At 44.5% G+C, this 23,385-nt stretch overlaps 1 protein-coding gene and 1 long non-coding RNA gene across 3 annotated transcripts; one reads left to right on the top strand and one right to left on the bottom strand.

Annotated features, from left to right (window-relative positions):
• Positions 1-9,462: 9,462 nt before the first annotated feature.
• Positions 9,463-17,053, bottom strand: LOC135567327 (uncharacterized). Its single transcript, XR_010462329.1, has 2 exons — positions 16,388-17,053; positions 9,463-10,980 (listed from the first exon to the last, which is right to left on the bottom strand). It is a non-coding gene; the product is annotated as an uncharacterized LOC135567327 (long non-coding RNA).
• LOC135567326 (zinc finger protein 189-like) lies at positions 9,981-23,385 on the top strand. Of its 2 annotated transcripts, XM_065014749.1 has the most exons (4): positions 9,981-10,257; positions 10,623-10,720; positions 10,851-11,028; positions 22,900-23,385. In XM_065014749.1, the coding sequence occupies exons 1-4, from the start codon at positions 9,981-9,983 to the stop codon at positions 23,352-23,354; spliced, it is 1,008 nt and encodes a 335-aa protein (XP_064870821.1). In that variant the 3' UTR covers positions 23,355-23,385. The 2 variants fall into 2 exon arrangements, 1 of the variants encoding a protein (XP_064870821.1); XR_010462328.1 differs by lacking the exons at positions 9,981-10,257; positions 10,623-10,720; positions 10,851-11,028 and adding an exon at positions 18,608-19,219.

Here is a 23,385-nt window from a genome sequence, read left to right as displayed (position 1 = left end):
CCTTTATTTAACTAGTTAAGAACAAATTCTTCCAGAATAACAGACTGGAAGCTTCAAAGGAGGGTGGTACTTGGAATCATTGTTCTTCCTCTGTCAACGATGGTTACCTGCAAGGAAACACGTGCCGTCATCATTGCTTTGCAGGCAAGGATATTGCGGCCAGTAAGATTTGACCTAAATCAACCATTTATCAGATCATCAAGAACTTCAAGGAGAGCGGTTCAATTGTTGTGAAGAAGGCTTCAGGGTGCCCAAGAAAGTCCAGCAAGCTCCAGGACCGGCTCCTAAAGTTGATTCAGCTGCGGGATTGGGGCACCATCAGTACAGAGCTTGCTCAGGAATGGCAGCAGGCAGGTGTGAGGGCAGCAGGCAGGTGTGAGTGCATCTGCACGCACAGTGAGGCAAAGACTTTTGGAGGATGGCCTGTTGTCAAGAAGGGCAGCAAAGAAGCCACTTCTCTCCAGGAAAAATATCAGGGACAGACTGATATTCTGCAACAGGTACAGGGATTGGACTGCTGAGGACTGGGGTAAAGTCATTTTCTCTCATGAATCCCATTTCTGATTGTTTGGGGCATCCGGAAAAAAGCTTGTCTGGAGAAGACAAGGTGAGCGCTACCATCAGTCCTGTGTCATGTCAACAGTAAAGCATCCTGAGACCATTCAAGTGTGGGGTTGCTTCTCAGCCAAGGGAGTGGGCTCACTCACAATTTTTACTCAGAACACAGCCATGAATAAAGAATGGTACCAACACATCCTCCGAGAGCAACTTCTCCCAACCATCCAGGAACAGTTTGGTGATGAACAATGGCTTTTCCAGCATGATGGAGCACCTTGCCATAAGGCAAAAGTGATATCTAAGTGGCTCGGGGAACAAAACATCAATATTTTGGGTCCAGGGTCAGGAAACTCCCCAGACCTTAATCCCATTGAGCATTGGTGTTCAATCCTCAAGAGGCAGGTGGACAAACAAAAACCCACAAATTCTGACAAACTCCAAGCATTGATTATGCAAGAATGGGCTGCCATCAGTCAGGATGTGGCCCAGAAGTTACTTGACAGCATGCCAGGGTGGATTGCAGAGGTCTTGAAAAAGAAGGGTCAACACTGCAAATATTGACTCTTTGCATCAACTTCATGTAATTGTCAATAAAAGTGTTTGACACTTATGAAATGCTTGTAATTATACTTCACTATTCCATAGTAACATCTGACAAAAATATCTAAAGACACTGAAGCAGCAAACTTTGTGGAAATTAATATTTGTGTCATTCTCAAAACTTGTGGCCATGACTGTAGAGACGGCAGGTGGTTAGAAAATTGTGCCAGTAACCGTAAAGTTGCTAGATCGAATCTCTGAGCTAACAAGGTAAAAATCTGTCTTTCTACCCGTCAACATGGCAGTTATGTTACGGCTTCTAGGAATGTTGGGTGGAGGAGTCAAGCGCAGAGAGCAGGTTAGTTCCGAACGTGGATCTTTATTCCAAAGACAGCGAAAACGGACATGTAAAACACAAGGGCCCATGAAACAACCCGTCCAAACAAACAGGACTAAACTGTCTGGAAAAATAGAGACCACAAAATAAACCAACACCATAAAACAGAGAACAAGCCCACACAATAGCCAGCGGGCCTAGTGCCCTTAAATAGCCTACAAACAAAACTAAACTCAAAACAGGTGTTACCAATTAGACCCAAATAACAGAAACAAAAAGGAAAGGGAATCGATGGCAGCTAGTAGGTGTCGTGGAGGATCGTTTCAAAATATAACACTTACAAGAACTTGTGAATTCAATATAGGCTTTTAATACAAACATATCAGAAGCCTAGATGGTTCGCGGAACACACACCTTCCCAGAGATCTCTCTTTATACACACACACTATATGAGTCCATTCCACATGTTAATGGAGTTACTTCCCTCTGGTCATCGGCCACCATTATCTTTCAGTCCAGACTTCCTCCGTGTTCAAACTAATAACGCCTGTATCCGCTCTTCATTAGATTACAATGGTGGCAGGACCCTCGTGTCCTAAAATTAATATATGTCTATCTTACCCTAAGCACTTATGTCCTTTACCCTAAGCACTTATGTCCTTTACCCTAAGCACTTATGTCCTTTACCCTTAGCACTTATGTCCTTTACCCTAAGCACTTATGTCCTTTACCCTAAGCACTTATGTTTGTTCCTCTCTATCTAATCTTTATAATGGTGTTCTGCTCTTTCCATAATAGATCATGTATTTAAGTGTCACCTCCTCCTCTTTGCCCTAAGCCCTTATGCACAGTAAAGCACATATGGCTTCGACCATCACACTTATGTCTGTTTAATCTCTGAATTCCTGTCCGCTTTCTGTTTGTGGTCTAATGTACACCTGTCTTTGCTCAATACTGTCATATCTGTCTCTATATGTAACAATAACTACAACACCTCCACATTGACTCTGTACTGGTACCTCCTGTATATAGCCTCCACATTGATTCTGTACTGGTACCCCTGTATATAGCCTCCACATTGACTCTGTACTGGTACCCCCTGTATATAGCCTCCACATTGACTCTGTACTGGTATCTCCTGTATATAGCCTCCACATTAACTCTGTACTGGTACCTCCTATATATAGCCTCCACATTGACTCTGTACTGGTACCCCCTGTATATAGCCTCCACATTGATTCTGTACTGGTACCCCCTGTATATAGCCTCCACATTGACTCTGTACTGGTACCCCCTGTATATAGCCTCCACATTGACTCTGTACTGGTACCCCCTGTATATAGCCTCCACATTGATTCTGTACTGGTACCCCTGTATATAGCCTCCACATTGACTCTGTACTGGTACCCCTGTATATAGCCTCCACTATGACTCTCTGTCGGTACCCCCTGTATATAGCCTCCACATTGACTCTGTACTGGTACCTCCTGTATATAGCCTCCACATTGACTCTGTACTGGTACCCCTGTATATAGCCTCCACATTGACTCTGTACTGGTACCTCCTGTATATAGCCTCCACATTGACTCTGTACCAGTACATTCCAGTATATAGCCTCCACATGGACTCTGTACTGGTACCTCCTGTATATAGCCTCCACATTGACTATGTACTGGTACCCCCTGTATATAGCTTCCACATTGACTCTGTACAGGTACCTCCTGTATATAGCCTCCACATTGACTCTGTACTGGTACCCCCTGTATATAGCCTCCACATTGACTCTGTACTGGTACCCCTTGTATATAGCCTCCACATTGACTCTGTGCCAGTACCCCCTGTATATGGCCTCCACATTGACTCTGTACTGGTACCTCCTGTATATAGCCTCCACATTGACTATGTACTGGTACCCCCTGTATATAGCTTCCACATTGACTCTGTACAGGTCACAACTTGCAGGCTTGTTTTCGAGTTGCTGTGCGTTTTGTTGCCAACCTATTTTGCCTATTTTGCTACCTGACAACTTTACGGTTTTCACTTTTTAATTACCGTTCATATATTTATTTATTTTTTCCTCAACTTTTTCACCCCGGACGCTTTATCTGGACACGATTCGTCAGGACCTCCAACAGCCGAAGCTAAGTAGTAACATTAACATGATGCCTTCTAATTGCAGCCGCTGTGCTCGCCTTTCGGCGAGGATAGCTGTACTGCAAGCCCAGCTTCAGACGCAATCGTTAGGCAAGGGTAATTTTAGTGTAGGAAAGGATGAAACAGCGTCTGTGCCACCAGTAAGTACAGATAGTAGTATAAATCCCCTGGCACAGTCCCCGCAGCCGGACAATTTTCTCACGGTTTCTGGAAGGAAATGCTGTAGGAACGCTCAACCGGTGTCGCTCATTCAGCCGACAGAAACTTTCAACCGGTTTTCCCCATTAAGCAGCGGGTCGGTGTCAGAGGCCGAGTCTTCTCTGGTCTCTACTCCTCCCGTTACGGGGTCTGAGACGCCGAAGCTTCCCACCATTAGCTCTGACAAATTGAAAACTCTAGTCATTGGCGACTCCATTACCCGCAGTATTAGACTTAAAGCGAATCATCCAGCGATCATACACTGTTTACCCGGGGGCAGGGCTACCGACGTTAAGGCTAATCTGAAGATGGTGCTGGCTAAAGCTAAAACTGGCGAGTGTAGAGAGTATAGAGATATTGTTATCCACGTCGGCACCAACGATGTTAGGATGAAACAGTCAGAGATCACCAAGCGCAACATAGCTTCTGCGTGCATATCAGCTAGAAAGATGTGTCGGCATCGAGTAATTGTCTCTGGCCCCCTCCCAGTTAGGGGAGTGATGAGCTCTACAGCAGAGTCTCACAACTCAATCGCTGGTTGAAAACTGTTTTCTGCCCCTCCCAAAAGATAGAATTTGTAGATAATTGGCCCTCTTTCTGGGACTCACCCACAAACAGGACCAAGCCTGACCTGCTGAGGAGTGACGGACTCCATCCTAGCTGGAGGGGTGCTCTCATCTTATCTACCAACATAGACAGGGCTCTAACTCCTCTAGCTCCACAATGAAATAGGGTGCAGGCCAGGCAGCAGGCTATTAGCCAGCCTGCCAGCATAGTGGAGTCTGCCACTAGCACAGTCAGTGTAGTCAGCTCAGCTATCACCATTGAGACCGTGTCTGTGCCTCGACCTAGGTTGGGCAAAACTAAACATGGCGGTGTTCGCCTTAGCAATCTCACTAGGATAAAGACCACCTCCATTCCTGTCATTACTGAAAGAGATCATGATACCTCACTTCTCAAAATAGGGCTACTTAATGTTAGATCCCTTACTTCAAAGGCAATTATAGTCAATGAACTAATCACTGATCATAATCTTGATGTGATTGGCCTGACTGAAACATGGCTTAAGCCTGATGAATTTACTGTGTTAAATGAGGCCTCACCTCCTGGCTACACTAGTGAGCATATCCCCGTGCATCCCGCAAAGGCGGAGGTGTTGCTAACATTTACGATAGCAAATTTCAATTTACAAAAAAAAATGACGTTTTCGTCTTTTGAGCTTCTAGTCATGAAATCTATGCAGCCTACTCAATCACTTTTTATAGCTACTGTTTACAGGCCTCCTGGGCCATATACAGCGTTTCTCACTGAGTTCCCTGAATTCCTATCGGACCTTGTAGTCATTGCAGATAATATTCTAATCTTTGGTGACTTTAATATTCACATGGAAAAGTCCACAGACCCACTCCAAAAGGCTTTCGGAGCCATCATCGACTCAGTGGGTTTTGTCCAACATGTCTCTGGACCCACTCACTGTCACAGTCATACGCTGGACCTAGTTTTGTCCCATGGAATAAATGTTGTGGATCTTAATGTTTTTCCTCATAATCCTGGACTATCGGACCACCATTTTATTACGTTTGCAATTGCAACAAATAATCTGCTCAGACCCCAACCAAGGAACATCAAAAGTCGTGCTATAAATTCACAGACAACACAAAGATTCCTTGATGCCCTTCCAGACTCCCTCTGCCTACCCAAGGACGCCAGAGGACAAAAATCCGTTAACCACCTAACTGAGTATCTCAATTTAACCTTGCGCAATACCCTAGATGCAGTTGCACCCCTAAAAACTAAAAAAATGTCTCATAAGAAACTAGCTCCCTGGTACACAGAAAATACCCGAGCTCTGAAGCAAGCTTCCAGAAAATTGGAACGGAAATGGCGCCACACCAAACTGGAAGTCTTCCGACTAGCTTGGAAGGACGGTACCGTGCAGTACCGAAGAGCCCTTACTGCTGCTCGATCATCCTATTTTTCTAACTTAATTGAGGAAAATAAGAACAATCCGAAATTCCTTTTGATACTGTCGCAAAGCTAACTAAAAAGCAGCATTCCCCAAGAGAGGATGACTTTCACTTTAGCAGTGATAAATTCATGAACTTCTTTGAGGAAAAGATTATGATTATTAGAAAGCAAATTACGGACTCCTCTTTAAACCTGCGTATTCCTCCAAACCTCAGTTGTCCTGAGTCTGCACAACTCTGCCAGGACCTAGGATCAAGAGAGACGCTCAAGTCTTTTAGTACTATATCTCTTGACACAATGATGAAAATAATCATGGCCTCTAAACCTTCAAGCTGCATACTGGACCCTATTCCAACTAAACTACTGAAAGAGCTGCTTCCTGTGCTTGGCCCTCCTATGTTGAACATAATAAACGGCTCTCTATCCACTGGATGTGTACCAAACTCACTAAAAGTGGCAGTAATAAAGCCTCTCTTGAAAAAGCCAAACCTTGACCCAGAAAATATAAAAACTATCGGCCTATATCGAATCTTCCATTCCTCTCAAAAATTTTAGAGAAGGCTGTTGCGCAGCAACTCACTGCCTTCCTGAAGACAAACAATGTATACGAAATGCTTCAGTCTGGTTTTAGACCCCATCATAGCACTGAGACGGCACTTGTGAAGGTGGTAAATGACATTTTAATGGCAACGGACCGAGGCTCTGCATCTGTCCTCGTGCTCCTAGACCTTAGTGCTGCTTTTGATACCATCGATCACCACATTCTTTTGGAGAGATTGGAAACCCAAATTGGTCTACACGGACATGTTCTGGCCTGGTTTAGATCTTATCTGTCGGAAAGATATCAGTTTGTCTCTGTGAATGGTTTGTCCTCTGACAAATCAACTGTAAATTTCGGTGTTCCTCAAGGTTCTGTTTTAGGACCACTATTGTTTTCACTATATATTTTACCTCTTGGGGATGTTATTCGAAAACATAATGTAAACTTTCACTGCTATGCGGATGACACACAGCTGTACATTTCAATGAAACATGGTGAAGCCCCAAAATTGCCCTCGCTAGAAGCATGTGTTTCAGACATAAGGAAGTGGATGGCTGCAAACTTTCTACTATTAAACTCGGACAAAACAGAGATGCTTGTTCTAGGTCCCAAGAAACAAAGAGATCTTCTGTTGAATCTGACAATTAATCTTAATGGTTGTACAGTCGTCTCAAATAAAACTGTGAAGGACCTCGGCGTTACTCTGGACCCTGATCTCTCTTTTGAAGAACATATCAAGACCATTTCGAGGACAGCTTTTTTCCATCTACGTAACATTGCAAAAATCAGAAACTTTCTGTCCAAAAATGATGCAGAAAAATTAATCCATGCTTTTGTCACTTCTAGGTTAGACTACTGCAATGCTCTATTTTCCGGCTACCCGGATAAAGCACTAAATAAACTTCAGTTAGTGCTGAATACGGCTGCTAGAATCCTGACTAGAACCAAAAAATTTGATCATATTACTCCAGTGCTAGCCTCTCTACACTGGCTTCCTGTCAAAGCAAGGGCTGATTTCAAGGTTTTACTGCTAACCTACAAAGCATTACATGGGCTTGCTCCTACCTATCTCTCTGATTTGGTCCTGCCGTACATACCTACACGTACGCTACGGTCACAAGACGCAGGCCTCCTAATTGTCCCTAGAATTTCTAAGCAAACAGCTGGAGGCAGGGCTTTCTCCTATAGAGCTCCATTTTTATGGAACGGTCTGCCTACCCATGTCAGAGACGCAAACTCGGTCTCAACCTTTAAGTCTTTACTGAAGACTCATCTCTTCAGTGGGTCATATGATTGAGTGTAGTCTGGCCCAGGAGTGGGAAGGTGAACGGAAAGGCTCTGGAGCAACGAACCGCCCTTGCTGTCTCTGCCTGGCCGATTCCCCTCTTTCCACTGGGATTCTCTGCCTCTACCCTGTTACGGGGCTGAGTCACTGGCTTACTGGGGCTCTCTCATGCCGTCCCTGGGGGGGTGCGTCACCTGGGTGGGTTGATTCACTGTTGTGGTCGGCCTGTCTGGGTTGGCGCCCCCCCTTGGGTTGTGCCGTGGCGGAGATCTTTGTGGGCTATACTCGGCCTTGTCTCAGGATGGTAAGTTGGTGGTTGAAGATATCCCTCTAGTGGTGTGGGGGCTGTGCTTTGGCAAAGTGGGTGGGGTTATATCCTTCCTGTTTGGCCCTGTCCGGGGTGTCCTCGGGTTGGGGCCACAGTGTCTCCTGACCCCTCCTGTCTCAGCCTCCAGTATTTATGCTGCATTAGTTTATGTGTCGGGGGCTAGGGTCAGTTTGTTATATCTGGAGTACTTCTCCTGTCCTATTCGGTGTCCTGTGTGAATCTAAGTGTGCGTTCTCTAATTCTCTCCTTCTCTCTTTCTTTCTCTCTCTCGGAGGACCTGAGCCCTAGGACCATGCCCCAGGACTACCTGACATGATGACTCCTTGCTGTCCCCAGTCCACCTGGCCATGCTGCTGCTCCAGTTTCAACTGGCCTGGGCCCTAGGACCATGTCCCAGGACTACCTGACATGATGACTCCTTGCTGTCCCCAGTCCACCTGGCCATGCTGCTGCTCCAGTTTCAACTGTTCTGCCTTACTATTATTCAACCATGCTGGTCATTTATGAACATTTGAACATCTTGGCCACGTTCTGTTATAATCTCCACCCGGCACAGCCAGAAGAGGACTGGCCACCCCACATATGCTCTCTCTAATTCTCTCTTTCTTTCTCTCTCTCTCGGAGGACCTGAGCCCTAGGACCGTGCCCCAGGACTACCTGACATGATGACTCCTTGCTGTCCCCAGTCCACCTGACTGTGCTGCTGCTCCAGTTTCAACTGTTCTGCCTTATTATTATTCGACCATGCTGGTCATTTATGAACATTTGAACATCTTGGTCATGTTCTGTTATAATCTCTACCCGGCACAGCCAGAAGAGGACTGGCCACCCCACATAGCCTGGTTCCTCTCTAGGTTTCTTCCTAGGTTTTGGCCTTTCTAGGGAGTTTTTCCTAGCCACCGTGCTTTTACACCTGCATTGTTTGCTGTTTGGGGTTTTAGGCTGGGTTTCTGTACAGCACTTTGAGATATCAGCTGATGTACGAAGGGCTATATAAATAAATTTGATTTGATTTGATTTGATTTGTACAGGTACCTCCTGTATATAGCCTCCACATTGACTCTGTACTGTAGTATATAGCCTCCACATTGACTCTGTACTGGTACCCCTTGTATATAGCCTCCACATTGACTCTGTGCCAGTACCCCTGTATATGGCCTCCACATTGACTCTGTACCAGTACATCCCAGTATATAGCCTCCACATGGACTCTGTACTGGTACCTCCTGTATATAGCCTCCACATTGACTCTGTACCGGTACCCCCTGTATATAGCCTCCACATTGACTCTGTACTGGTACCCCTGTATATAGCCTCCACATTGACTCTGTACTGGTACCCCCTGTATATAACCTCCACATTGACTCTGTAGCCACGGTATAGTTTTTTTATTGTGTAACTTTTTTTCTTACCTCTTATTTTTCTTAACTACATTGTTGGTTAAGGGCTTGTCAGTAAGAATTTTACGATAATGTCTACACCTGTTGTAGCTTTGTAGCGTAGCTTTAAGGGAATAGTATGGTCACATCTAGATAAAAAAAGAATAGAGTAAATAAGTATAAACACACTTCCTATTCATGGAAGTATTTATTCATCATCTACATATTCATATTACGCTTCTACGTCTGTGTACAGGAAAGTATTAGTTGTAAGACGTAAGAGAAAATATATCAGCTTATTGTTAAATAATTATGACGTTCTTTCCAATACAAAAAGTGTCGTAACTATTGTTTCCAAACTGCGTTACCCACTCCAGCCAGCAGATGGCGATGAGCGTCTTTCAGGTGATGCTTCTTGTGTGACGTATAATGGACTGGACGGACGCTTCTTCAGGAACAACAACACGGATACTCTTTCAACCACCCCGATAGCTTGCTAGACAACATAAAAACTGAAAGATTTTTAGGCCATGTTAATGTGCATTAGCTAATCGCAGTGTTTAAAACACATTTCAGTTGACGTTAACTTGAACCTAATTTGCTTGTTCAATTTGCAAATTTGTTAAAGATTGATACTGAGCCTAGCACTAGGCTATTCGCTAATGCTAACTAGCTAGCTAACATCCCTGACCATGAGCTCATTAAACTACTCATCCCCTGCTAAAGAAGTGGATGTCTGCTGTCCGGAGAAAGACGCTCTGGCGCTGAACATTGTCGTGAAAGACGAAGAGGAGGATATTACAGTGAAAGGAGAGAAAGAACCTTTCAGAATGAAAAAGGAGGAAGAGGAGGCTGTTATAGGGAAAGAAGAGAAAACATCCTCTTCCTCTCTAAAAGGTTCTATCTCAGTGAAGGAGGAAGACGTTTTGGGAGTGAAAGAGGAGGAGACAGAATATCAGATTAACACCAGTGAGTACTGTCTTAAACAGGGACACAAACTATGCAGTTGTTGAACTAATGTGTGGTTTTTAAGGGGCATTCTACTGAAGTTCTTCACTTCAATATGATGTTCAGTACTATATAAATTGTTAAAGGGTCAATCTGCCATTGCTACATATTTTTGGGACTGTTAAATGAGATTTAATTATATATAACAGGCTTTCAAAATGTAATAATGGAGCATCATTTATACTTAAAATATCAAAGGGACACAAAAGGCACCCAATTAATTTAGAGATATTAATGCCTCTGATAAGACCCTATGACTGTAATAGACAGTAATAATTGATGATGGTAATAAGTTCACCATCTGTTTGATGTTCTCGTTCAAACAGGAGAGAGACATGACTATCGTGGATCCATTGGGGGGCCTCAACAACATCCTGATGCTGACGAGACAGAGAAGAGTCTCTCCAGATCAGAACACCAGATGGTACAGCTTGGTCTGGTCTAGCATACAGCTTGCTCTATCTGGGTCTGGGTTTCTGTAAGGCACTTTATGACAACAGTGACATCAGCATCCATAATGATATGTGTCTGTGTCCCCTCTTTATGGTTACCAGGACAACGCTAGCCCTTCCGCCCTCCAGGAGTCCCCATGTCGTGCCTCTCCCGGTAGCACCTTACTGCTGGGTATGAAGAGGTTGTCTGTGCTGCGGTTGGACTGCAGGAAAACAACGGGGCTGAGTGGAACTGTGAGAGGAGGAGAAGAGAAGAAAGGATCAGATTTGACTCATCAAAGTAAGTGCTGTAATTTAGTTTGAACAAATGAAATAGATCTGCCCACTGGAATCTGTTACCAGGACAACAAGCAGAGTTCTGTTTGTTGACAGGAAGATAGACTTGTGTCTGTTACCAGGACAACCAGCAGAGTTCTGTTTGTTGACAGGAAGATAGACTGGTATATTTCCACCACAGTAGACAGTTCTGTTAGTTGACATGTAAAACCTTGATGTAAGTTTGTTTTAGAGAGAAACCAATAGACCATATAAAACCTTAATGAAAGTTCGCTTTAGAGAGAAACCAATAGACCATATAAAACCTTGATGAAAGTTCGCTTTAGAGAGAAAGTTTCAAGATGATCTGATGTAAGGTGCATGTTTTACAACAACCTTTTCCATAAGGGGTTGAATGGAGCTGAAGGGACTGGATGGTGTTAAGAGACAGATGGGAGGGGTTGAATGGAGCTGAAGGCTGGGACTGGATGGTGTTAACTTGGCTTCTACTGCATTCGCGTAACAGGCAGGCTCCTCGTGGAGTGCAATGAGAGGCAGGTGGTTAGAGCGTTGGACAAGTTAACTGTAAGGTTGCAAGGCAGGATCCCCTGAGCTGACACGGTGAAAATCTAGCGTTCTGCCCCTGGACAAGGCAGTTAACCCACCGTTCCAAGGCCATCATTGAAAATAAGAATGTGTTCTTAACTGACTTGCCGAGTTCAATAAAGGTGTAAAAAAATGTTTTGCAAAATCGCCGCCCAAAAATACCAAACCCGAGATCGGCCCTAATTAATCGGCCATTCAGATGAATCGGTCTACGTCTAATATGAAGTATGTCAGTTTCAATGTTACGGTCTTTGATTCAATTATATTTTTCAAACTCAGGCTGTGTGTGTTTATCTGCGTCATTCCTTGATCATTCCTTGTGGTCCTGTAGCTCAGTTGGTGGAGCGTAGTGCTTGTTAAACCAGGGTAGTGGGTTTTATTCCTGGGACCATCCATATGTTAAGTGTTTGCAAACATGACTGCAAATCCCTTTGGATATAAGTGTCTGCTAAATGGCAGATGTATCCACTGATTATACCAAACATTTCGAACACCTTCCTAATATGGAGTTGGACCCTCCCCTTTGCCCCTCAGAATAGCCTCAATTCATCGGGGCATGGACTCCACAAGGTGTCGAAAGCATTCCACAGGGATGCTGGCCCATGTTGACTCAATGCTTCCCACAATTGTCAAGTTGGCTGGGTGTCCTTTGGGTGCAGTGGAGGCTCCTCAGAGGAGGAAGGGGAGGCTCCTCAGAGGAGGAAGGGGAGGCTCCTCAGAGGAGGAAGGGGAGGCTCCTGAGAGGAGGAAGGGAGGCTCCTGAGAGGAGGAAGGGGAGGCTCCTGAGAGGAGGAAGGGGAGGCTCCTCAGAGGAGGAAGGGAGGCTCCTCAGAGGAGGAAGGCGACTAAATATAATCACGTCACCAAATAATTGATGAAAACATGAAGGTCTACAGTAGCCTCAGCAGCATTCTGTAGGGTAGCACCATGGTGTAGCCTGGAGCACAGCGAGTTTCCGTTTCTCCTCTGAGTATTTTTTATTTTTTAAATTTTTTATTTCACCTTTATTTAACCAGGTAGGCTAGTTGAGAACAAGTTCTCATTTGCAACTGCGACCTGGCCAAGATAAAGCATAGCAGTGTGAACAGACAACACAGAGTTACACATGGAGTAAACAATTAACAAGTCAATAACACAGTAGAGAAAAAAGGGGAGTCTATATACAATGTGTGCAAAAGGCATGAGGAGGTAGGCGAATAATTACAATATTGCAGATTAACACTGGAGTGATAAATGATCAGATGATCATGTAGAGGTAGAGATATTGGTGTGCAAAAGAGCAGAAAAGTAAATAAATAAAAACTGTGGGGATGAGGTAGGTGAAAATGGGTGGGCTATTTACCAATAGATTATGTACAGCTGCAGCGATCGGTTAGCAGCGATCGGTTAGCTGCTCAGATAGCTGATGTTTGAAGTTGGTGAGGGAGATAAAAGTCTCCAACTTCAGCGATTTTTGCAATTCGTTCCAGTCACAGGCAGCAGAGTACTGGAACGAAAGGCGGCCGAATGAGGTGTTGGCTTTAGGGATGATCAATGAGATACACCTGCTGGAGCGCGTGCTACGGATGGGTGTTGCCATCGTGACCAGTGAGCTGAGATAAGGCGGAGCTTTGCCTAGCATGGCCTTGTAGATGACCTGGAGCCAGTGGATCTGGCGACGAATATGTAGCGAGGGCCAGCCGACTAGAGCAGTGGTGGGTAGTATAAGGTGCTTTAGTGACAAAACGGATGGCACTGTGATAAACTGCATCCAGTTTGCTGAGAAGAGTGTTGGAAGCAATTTTGTAGATGACATCGCCGAAGTCGAGGATCGGTAGGATAGTCAGTTTTACTAGGGTAAGCTTGGCAGCGTGAGTGAAGGAGGCTTTGTTGCGGAATAGAAAGCCGACTCTTGATTTGATTTTCGATTGGAGATGTTTGATATGGGTCTGGAAGGAGAGTTTGCAGTCTAGCCAGACACCTAGGTACTTATAGGTGTCCACATATTCAAGGTCGGAACCATCCAGTGTGGTGATGCTAGTCGGGCAAGCGGGTGCAGGCAGCGATCGGTTGAAAAGCATGCATTTGGTTTTACTAGCGTTTAAGAGCAGTTGGAGGCCACGGAAGGAGTGTTGTATGGCATTGAAGCTCGATTGGAGGTTAGATAGCACAGTGTCCAATGACGGCCGAAAGTGTATAGAATGGTGTCGTCTGCGTAGAGGTGGATCAGGGAATCGCCCGCAGCAAGAGCAACATCATTGATATACACAGAGAAAAGAGTCGGCCCGAGAATTGAACCCTGTGGCACCCCCATAGAGACTGCCAGAGGACCGGACAACATGCCCTCCGATTTGACACACTGAACTCTGTCTGCAAAGTAATTGGTGAACCAGGCAAGGCAGTCATCCGAAAAACCGAGGCTACTGAGTCTGCCGATAAGAATATGGTGATTGACAGAGTCGAAAGCCTTGGCAAGGTCGATGAAGACGGCTGCACAGTACTGTCTTTTATCGATGGCGGTTATGATGTCGTTTAGTACCTTGAGTGTGGCTGAGGTGTGACCGGCTCGGAAGCCAGATTGCATAGCGGAGAAGGTACGTTGGGATTCGAGATGGTCAGTGACCTGTTTGTTGACTTGGCTTTCAAAGACCTTAGATAGGCAGGGCAGAATGGATATAGGTCTGTAACAGTTTGGGTCCAGGGTGTCTCCCCCTTTGAAGAGGGGGATGACTGCAGCAGCTTTCCAATCCTTGGGGATCTCAGACGATATGAAAGAGAGGTTGAACAGGCTGGGAATAGGGGTTGCGACAATGGCGGCGGATAGTTTCAGAAATAGAGGGTCCAGATTGTCAAGCCCAGCTGATTTATACGGGTCCATGTTTTGCAGCTCTTTCAGAACATCTGCTATTTGGATTTGGGTAAAGGAGAACCTGGAGAGGCTTGGGCGAGGAGCTGCGGGGGGGCCGGAGCTGTTGGCCGAGGTAGGAGTAGCCAGGCGGAAGGCATGGCCAGCCGTTGAGAAATGCTTGTTGAAGTTTTCGATAATCATGGATTTGTCGGTGGTGACCGTGTTCCCTAGCCTCAGTGCAGTGGGCAGCTGGGAGGAGGTGCTCTTGTTCTCCATGGACTTCACAGTGTCCCAGAACGTTTTGGAGTTGGAGCTACAGGATGCAAACTTCTGCCTGAAGAAGCTGGCCTTAGCTTTCCTGACTGACTGCGTGTATTGGTTCCTGACTTCCCTGAACAGTTGCATATCGCGGGGACTGTTCGATGCTATTGCAGTCCGCCACAGGATGTTTTTGTGCTGGTCGAGGGCAGTCAGGTCTGGGGTGAACCAAGGGCTGTATCTGTTCTTAGTTCTGCATTTTTTGAACGGAGCATGCTTATCTAATATGGTGAGGAAGTTACTCTTAAAGAATGACCAGGCATCCTCAACTGACGGGATGAGGTCAATGTCCTTCCAGGATACCCGGGCCAGGTCGATTAGAAAGGCCTGCTCACAGAAGTGTTTTAGGGAGCGTTTGACAGTGATGAGGGGTGGTCGTTTGACTGCGGCACCGTAGCGGATACAGGCAATGAGGCAGTGGTCGCTGAGATCCTGGTTGAAGACAGCGGAGGTGTATTTGGAGGGCCAGTTGGTCAGGATGACGTCTATGAGGGTGCCCTTGCTTACAGAGTTAGGGTTGTACCTGGTGGGTTCCTTGATGATTTGTGTGAGATTGAGGGCATCTAGCTTAGATTGTAGGACTGCCGGGGTGTTAAGCATATCCCAGTTTAGGTCACCTAACAGAACAAACTCAGAAGCTAGATGGGGGGCAATCAATTCACAAATGGTGTCCAGGGCACAGCTGGGAGCTGAGGGGGGTCGGTAGCAGGCGGCAACAGTGAGAGACTTATTTCTGGAGAGAGTAATTTTCAGAATTAGTAGTTCGAACTGTTTGGGTACAGACCTGGAAAGTATGACATTACTTTGCAGGCTATCTCTGCAGTAGACTGCGACTCCTCCCCCTTTGGCAGTTCTATCTTGACGGAAGATGTTATAGTTGGGTATGGAAATCTCTAAATTTTTGGTGGCCTTCCTGAGCCAGGATTCAGACACGGCAAGGACATCAGGGTTAGCAGAGTGTGCTAAAGCAGTGAGTAAAACAAACTTAGGGAGGAGGCTTCTAATGTTGACATGCATGAAACCAAGACTTTTTCGATCACAGAAGTCAACAAATGAGGGTGCCTGGGGACATGCAGGGCCTGGGTTTACCTCCACATCACCCGCGGAACAGAGAAGGAGTAGTATGAGGGTGCGGCTAAGGGCTATCAAAACTGGTCGCCTAGAGCGTTGGGGACAGAGAATAAGAGGAGCAGGTTTCTGGGCATGGTAGAATATATTCAGGGCATAATGCACAGACAGGGGTATGGTGGGGTGCGGGTACGGCGGAGGTAAGCCCAGGCACTGGGTGATGATGAGAGAGGTTTTATCTCTGGACATGCTGGTTGTAATGGGTGAGGTCACCGCATATGTGGGAGGTGGGACAAAGGAGGTATCAGGGGTCTGAGGAATAGAACTAGGGGCTCCATTGTGAACTAAAACAATGATAACTAACCTGAGCAACAGTATACAAGGCATATTGACATTTGAGAGAGACATACAGCGAGGCATACAGTAACACAGGTGTTGAATTGGGAAAGCTAGCTAAAACAGTGGGTGAGACAACAGCTAATCAGCTAGCATAACAACAGCAGGTGAGGTGGCATTGACTAGGCAACTCGGCCGACAGATAAAACAAACAAGCAGAATGGAGTACCGTGATTAATGGACAGTCCAGCGTGCATCAGCTATGTAGCCAAGTGATCAGAGTCCAGGGGGCAGCGGTGGATGGGGCAGGGGGGCTGGGCTGGCGAGTGTTATCCAGGTTAAGAAAACTAACAATGACTAAATATCTTGTAGCTAGCTAGCTGGTTAGCTTCTGGAGGTTCTTGAGTGTGTTCTAAAAATAAAGATAATAGCGATTCCGTATCACATTGGGTGAGGCAGGTTTCCGGAAGGTATAAACAATTTATTTTTTTTAAACGGGAAGAGAGAGTACATATGGGCCACTGCGTTTTAGGGACGCGGCGATGCAAGACGGTTAGCAGGCCTGTGCTAACAGATTAGCAGGCCGGGGTAAACAAGGTAGTAGTTAGCGGACCTGGGCTAAACAAGCTAGCAGTTAGCATGCCGAACTAGCAAGCAAGGAGATAGCGAGGGCTAGAGAGTTAGCCTTTGGAGGACGTCGCGATGGGGTGAGTCTGTTTATTCCTCTTCATGCAGTGATATCGATAGACCGGTCGTAGTCAAGGTATTGTAGCCCAGGAGTATGCTAGGAGCTCTGGCCGGGCTAGCTTCAAGCTACGTGGGTGGAAACGCTAGCCAGGAGTAAACAACCAGGGTTGCTGTTTAGCTCGATAGCTAGTTGCGAAGATCCAGCTGAAGAATGTCCAGAAGCGAAGGGAAAAGGTGAGAGGAGGAGAGAAGGACTACAACGTGCCTGTAATGAAAGTGAACTGTGTTTACACATGATCAGGGGTTTATTCATTCCGAAGATTCTGTTGAAAAACATTTCTTAAACGGAACAAAACAGCGATTTACACTGATGTCGAGTGGCTGCAAATACTTTGGGCCATCTGCTTTTCTTCCCTCTGAAAGCCTTTGTTGTCTTTTTGCACTGAGTCAGTTCCTCACGCTGCTGTTTCCAACGTCTTATCATCGACTCATTAAGGCCAAGCTCCCGTGCAGCAGCTCTCTTTCCTTTTCCAACAGCCAGATCGATCGCCTTCAACTTGAAAGCTGCATCATATACATTTCTTGGTGTCTTTGCCATGATGAGGGTGACAAAATTATTACCGTAATCAGAATGATGGGAAGTTTGAGCGCGCTCGATTTACGTCACATTATGTGACAGTGCTCAGTTTTTTTGGCGGCATGAATCTTGTGAAAGCGGAAAAATCCATAAATTAGCCGCGTCATTGTATAAACCACGAGGTTCAAAGCGTGGGAATAAAGTATCGGCTTATAGTCCGGAAATTACGGTACGTTCTTTCCAATACAAAAGTGTAGTGTATTGTTTCCAAACTGCGTTACCCACTCCAGTCAGCAGATGGCGACGAGCGTCTTTCAGTTGACTCTTCTTTCGTGACGTATAATGGACTGGACGGACGCTTCTTCAGGAACAACAAGGCGCCAACTCTTTCAACCACGGCGGTAGCTTGCTAGCCAACATAAAAGTGAAAGATTGACGCTTTAGACCATCTTAATGTACATGATCTAATCTCAGTGTTTTAAACACAGTTCTGTTGACGTATTAACTGGTTAACTGTAACCGAATTTGCAAACTTGTTAAAGATTGATGCTGAGCCTAGCACTAGGCTAGTCGCTAATGCTAACTAGCTAGCTAACATCCCTGACCATGAGTTCATTAAAGTACTCATCCCCTGCTATAGAAGAGGAGGTCTGCTGTTTGGAGAAAGAAGCTCTGGCACTGAACATTGAAGAAGAGGAGGATGTTACAGTGAAAGAGAAAGAACCTTTTAGAATGAAAAAGGAGGAAGAGGAGACTGTTATAGTGAAGGAAGAAGATGCTGTTATAGTGAAAGAACATTTCAGAATGAAAAAGGAGGAAGAGGAGGCTGTTATAATGAAGGAAGAAGATGCTGTTATAGTGAAAGAACATTTCAGAATGAAAAAGGAGGAAGAGAAGGCTGTTATAGTGAAAGAAGAGAATTAACCTTTTATAGAGGAAGAGGATGCTATCTCAATAAAGGTGAAGAAGGAAGACGTTTTGGGAGTGAAAGAGGAGGAGACAAAATATCCGATTACCATCAGTGAGTGCTATCTTAAAAACAGGGACACAAACCATGCAGTTGTTGAATGAATGTGTTTTTTTTTTAGGAGCATTCTACTGAAGTTCTACACTTGAATATGTTGTTCAGTTCTATATAAATTGTTAAAGGGTCGATCTGCAATTGGTTCATATATTTGAGGGCTTTTCATTTAGATGTATTGAATTCTCCATGTGGTCTATATTAAAGTTCCCCTCATCTAATATAACAGGCTTTTAAAATTCAATATTGAAGCATAATCTCTACTTAAAATATCAAAGGGACATATTCATGCCTCTTGTAAGACCCTATGATTTTATTAGACGGTTATAAGTTTACGACTCATTTTGATGTTCTCATTAACACAGGAGAGAGACATGACTATGGTGGATCCTCTGGGGAGCTTCAACAACATCCTGATGCTGACGAGGCAGAGAAGAGTCTCTCCAGATCAGAACACCAGATGGTACAGCTTGGTCTGGTCTAGCATACAGCTTGCTCTCTCTGGGTCTGGGCTGGGTTTCTGTAAAGCACTTCATGACAACAGTGACATCAGCATCCATAATGATATGTGTCTGTGTCCCATCTTTATGGTTACCAGGACAACGCTAGCCCTTCCTCCCTCCCGGAGTCCCTGTATCGTGCCTCTCCTGGTAGCACCTTACTGCTGGGTATGAAGAGGTTGTCTGTGCTGCTGGTGGACTGCAGGAAAACAACGGGGCTGAGTGGAACTGTGAGAGGAGGAGAAGAGAAGAAAGGATCAGATTTGACACATCAAAGTAAGTGCTGTAGTTTAGTTGGAACAAATACAATAGATCTGCCCACTGGTATCTGTTACCAGGACAACCAGCAGAGTTGTGTTAGTTGACAGGAAGATAGACTGGTGTATATGGATGTTATGAATATCATAACACTGAAAAAGGATTCTGCCAATGAAAAGAGAGAAACCAATAGACCATATAAAACCTTGATTAAAGTCAGCTTTGGAGAGAAAGTTTCAATGATCTGATGTAAGATGCTTGTTTTACAAAAACTTTTCCTTAAAACATTATGGATGTTACATTGCCTGTCCCAGTCAACGCCCCTATCTTTACAAGACTGTAGAACAGGCAAACTAAACTCAAGACTTTGGTAATTAATTAACTAATACTGGAGGAAAACTGTGATCAGGCTGCCTACTCAAGCAAAAGCTTCAAACTGTAACCAGTGCCGGCAACCTTGTTCAGGTTATCAATCAACCTACCAGGGTAGTGACAAACAGTAGAGGAATGAAATCATCAACATGGTTTGATCATATCTTTACTAATGCTGCAGAAATGGGTTTTAAAGCAGCATCCAGATCCATCAGATGTAGTGATCACATTATAGTAGCCATGTCTAGGAAAACCACAGTTCCAAAGGCTGGGCCTAATATTGTGTATAAGAGGTCATACATTTTTTGTAGTGATTCCTATGTTATTGATGTAAATAATATTTGTTGGTCCATGGTGTGTAATGATGAGCAACCAGAAATTGCCCTTGACACATTTGAATCTGCTTATCCCAGTTACTAATAAGCAGCACCCATTAAGAAAATGACTGTAAAAACTGTTCAATCCACGTGAATTGATGAGGAATTTAAAAAATGGTATGATGAAGAGGGAGGCAAAAGAGATGGCATATAGGTCTGGCTGTATAACTGATTGGCAAACCTATTGCAAATTGAGAAATCATGTGACTAAACTGAATAAAAAGAATAAAGTACACAATGAAACAAAGATAAATGACATGAAGAATGATTGTAAAAAGCTGTGGAGCATCTTCAATTAATTTTTGCGCAAATAAAAGTCACTGGTGTCTGACAACGTGGATGGAAAATTGAGGATAATAGCGGCCGATATTGCCATTCCTATTTTCCTTGTCTTTAATTTAAGCCTACTAGAAAGTGTGTGCCCTGTGGAGCTAATTTGGAATATTTTTCGGATGTTTTTTGAGTTAGTGTTGCAGGAAGCAAATTTCTGCTTGAAAAAGCTAACCTCGGCTTTTCTAACTGCCTGTGTATAATGGTTTCTAGCTTCCCTGAACAGCTGCATATCACGGGGGCTGTTCGAGGCTAATGCAGAACGCCATAGGATGTTTTTGTGTTGGTTAAGGGCAGTCAGGTCTGGGGAGAACCAAGGGCTATATCTGTTCCTGGTTCTAAATTTCTTGAATGGGGCATGTTTATTTAAGATGGTTAGGAAGGCATTTAAAAAAAATACCCAGGCATCCTCTACTGACGGGATGAGATCAATATCCTTCCAGGATACCCCGGCCAGGTCGATAAGAAAGGCCTACTCGCTGAAGTGTTTCAGGGAGCGTTTGACAGTGATGAGTGGAGGTCGTTTGACCGCTGACCCATTACGGATGCAGGCAATGAGGCAGTGATCGCTGAGATCTTGGTTGATAACAGCAGAGGTGTATTAAGAGGGCAAGTTGGTTAGGATGATATCTATGAGCGTGCCCGTGTTTAAGGCTTTGGGGAGGTTCATTGATAATTTGTGTGAGATTGAGGGCATCACGTTTAGATTGTAGGATGGCTGGGGTGTTAAGCATGTTCCAGTTTAGGTCGCCTAGCAGCACGAGCTCAAAGATAGATGGGGGGCAATCCGTTCACATATGGTGTCCAGAGCACAGCTGGGGGCAGAGGGTGGTTTATAGCAGGCTTCAACCATGAGAGAGGGATCTAAAACAAAAATCCAGAAAATCACATTGAATGATTTTTAAGTAATTAATTTGCATTTTATTGAGACCCAGAGTTACTTCTGCTGCAGAGGATAAGTTCATTAGAGTTACCAGCCTCAGAAATTGCTGCCCAAATAAATGCTTCACAGAGTTGAATGAACAGACACATCTCAATATCAACTGTTCAGAGGAGACTGTGTGAATCAGGCCTTCATGGTCGAATTGCTGCAAAGAAACCACTACTCAAGCACACCAATAAGAAGAAGAGACTTGCTTGGGCCAAGAAAAACGAGCAATGGACATTAGACCGGTGGATATCTGTCCTTGGGTCTGATGAGTCCAAATTTGAGATTTTTGGATCCGAGCGTCATGTCTTTGTGAGACGAGGAGTAGATGAACAGATTCTCCACATGTGTGGTTCCCACCGTGAAGCATGGAGGAGGAGATGTGATGGTGTGCGGGTGCTTTGCTGTTGACAATGTCATGAATAAATAAATCAAAGTCACACTTAACCAGCATGGTTTCCACAGCATTCTACAGCTATATGCCATCCCATCTAGTTTGGGCTTAGTCCCACTGTCATTTGGGATGAGTTGGATCGCAGAGGTGAAGGGAAAGCGGCCTACAAGTTCTCAGCATATGTGGGAACGCCTACAAGACTGTTGGAAAAGGATTCCAGGTGAAGCTGTTTGAGAGAAAGCAAGGGTGGCAACTTTTGAAGAATAAAATATATATTTTGATTTAACACTTGTGGTTACTACATGATTCCATGTGTTTTTTAATAATTTTGATGTCTTTATTATTCTACAATGTAGAAAATAGTAAAAATAAAGAAAAACCCTTGAATGAGTAGGTGAGTCCAAACTTTTGACTGGTACTGTACATTAAATTCCCTGACAACAGCTCCAGTGGACATTCCTGCAATCAGCATGCCAATTGCCCGCTCCCTCAGAGATCTGTGGCATTGTTGTGTGAACAAACTGCACATTTTCGATGTAGCCTTTTGTTATCCCCAGCACAAGGTGCACCTGTGTAATAAGCAAGCTGTTCAATCAGCTTCTTGATATGCCTCACCTGTCAGGTGGATGGATTATCTTGGCAAAGAATGAATGTTGACTAACAGGGATGTAAAAAATTCTGCAATCTTTTTTGTTCAGCTCATGAAACATCCAACACTTTACATGTTGCGTTTATATTTTTGTTTTTTGTTGTTACTATCAGTTTTAGGAACATTTACCCAAAATATGACATCAGCGATAATCAAAATGTTGAAAGTCTAAGTAAGAAATTGGTCCAATTAAACAGCAATGTGTCGAACCCTTTCAACAACGGGGAGATGTTACTGATGTGCTTTGTATCTGCGACGTAAAAACTCGTTTTGGACTTCCACACAAAATTACTTCTTTAGTTATTTTATGTTTAAGGAAGTGTGTAGGTCACATTCTGTATCATACAGCTATGAAAGTTATATATTTAGAACCACCTGTTCAATTGGAATCCAGCGACGTCTGTGTCTTCAGTGTCCTAGAACTGTCTAGTTTTTTGTGTTCTGACTTGTAAAACAGGATGAATAAGTAATGTAAACATAGCAGTAATTAACAGGAAGCTCTACATTTGTTTTAAAATCACACTAAGATTGTTAAAACTGGCCTCAGGTTATTGAGAGATCTGATTTAGGATTTACCCTCGTAGCAAGGTTTTTTTATCATGTGGTTTCATTTGGGTCTCTATTTAAAAATAACACTATCTTTGGCAGGAGAAAGACCAGACTCAGAGGAACCAGAGCCAGGGACGTCCAAACCAGCAAGACGACACCAGTGCTCCCAGTGTGAAAAGAGTTTTAAACAGAAAGCACAACTGAAACAACATGAGAGCATACACACAGGGGAGAAGCCTTACCACTGCTTCCAATGTGGAAGGTGTTTCAACCAGTCGGGGGCGCTGAAACAGCATGAGAGAATACACACAGGAGAGAAGCCTTACCACTGCTCCCAATGTGGAAAGTGTTTCACCCGGTCGGGGAAGCTGAAAGAACACGAGAGAATACATTTACATTTACATTTAAGTCATTTAGCAGACGCTCTTATCCAGAGCGACTTACAAATTGGTGCGTTCACCTTAAGACATCCAGTGGAACAGCCACTTTACAATAGTGCATCTAAATCTTTTAAGGGGGGAGGGGGTGAGAAGGATTACTTTATCCTATCCTAGGTATTCCTGAAAGAGGTGGGGTTTCAGGTGT

Source organism: Oncorhynchus nerka, unplaced genomic scaffold (genome assembly GCF_034236695.1).
Source record: "Oncorhynchus nerka isolate Pitt River unplaced genomic scaffold, Oner_Uvic_2.0 unplaced_scaffold_2129, whole genome shotgun sequence".
Taxonomy (NCBI): Eukaryota; Metazoa; Chordata; class Actinopteri; order Salmoniformes; family Salmonidae; genus Oncorhynchus; species Oncorhynchus nerka.
The sequence above is the reverse complement of the archived record's forward strand: the minus strand, read 5'-3'. Positions and strand labels throughout refer to the sequence as shown.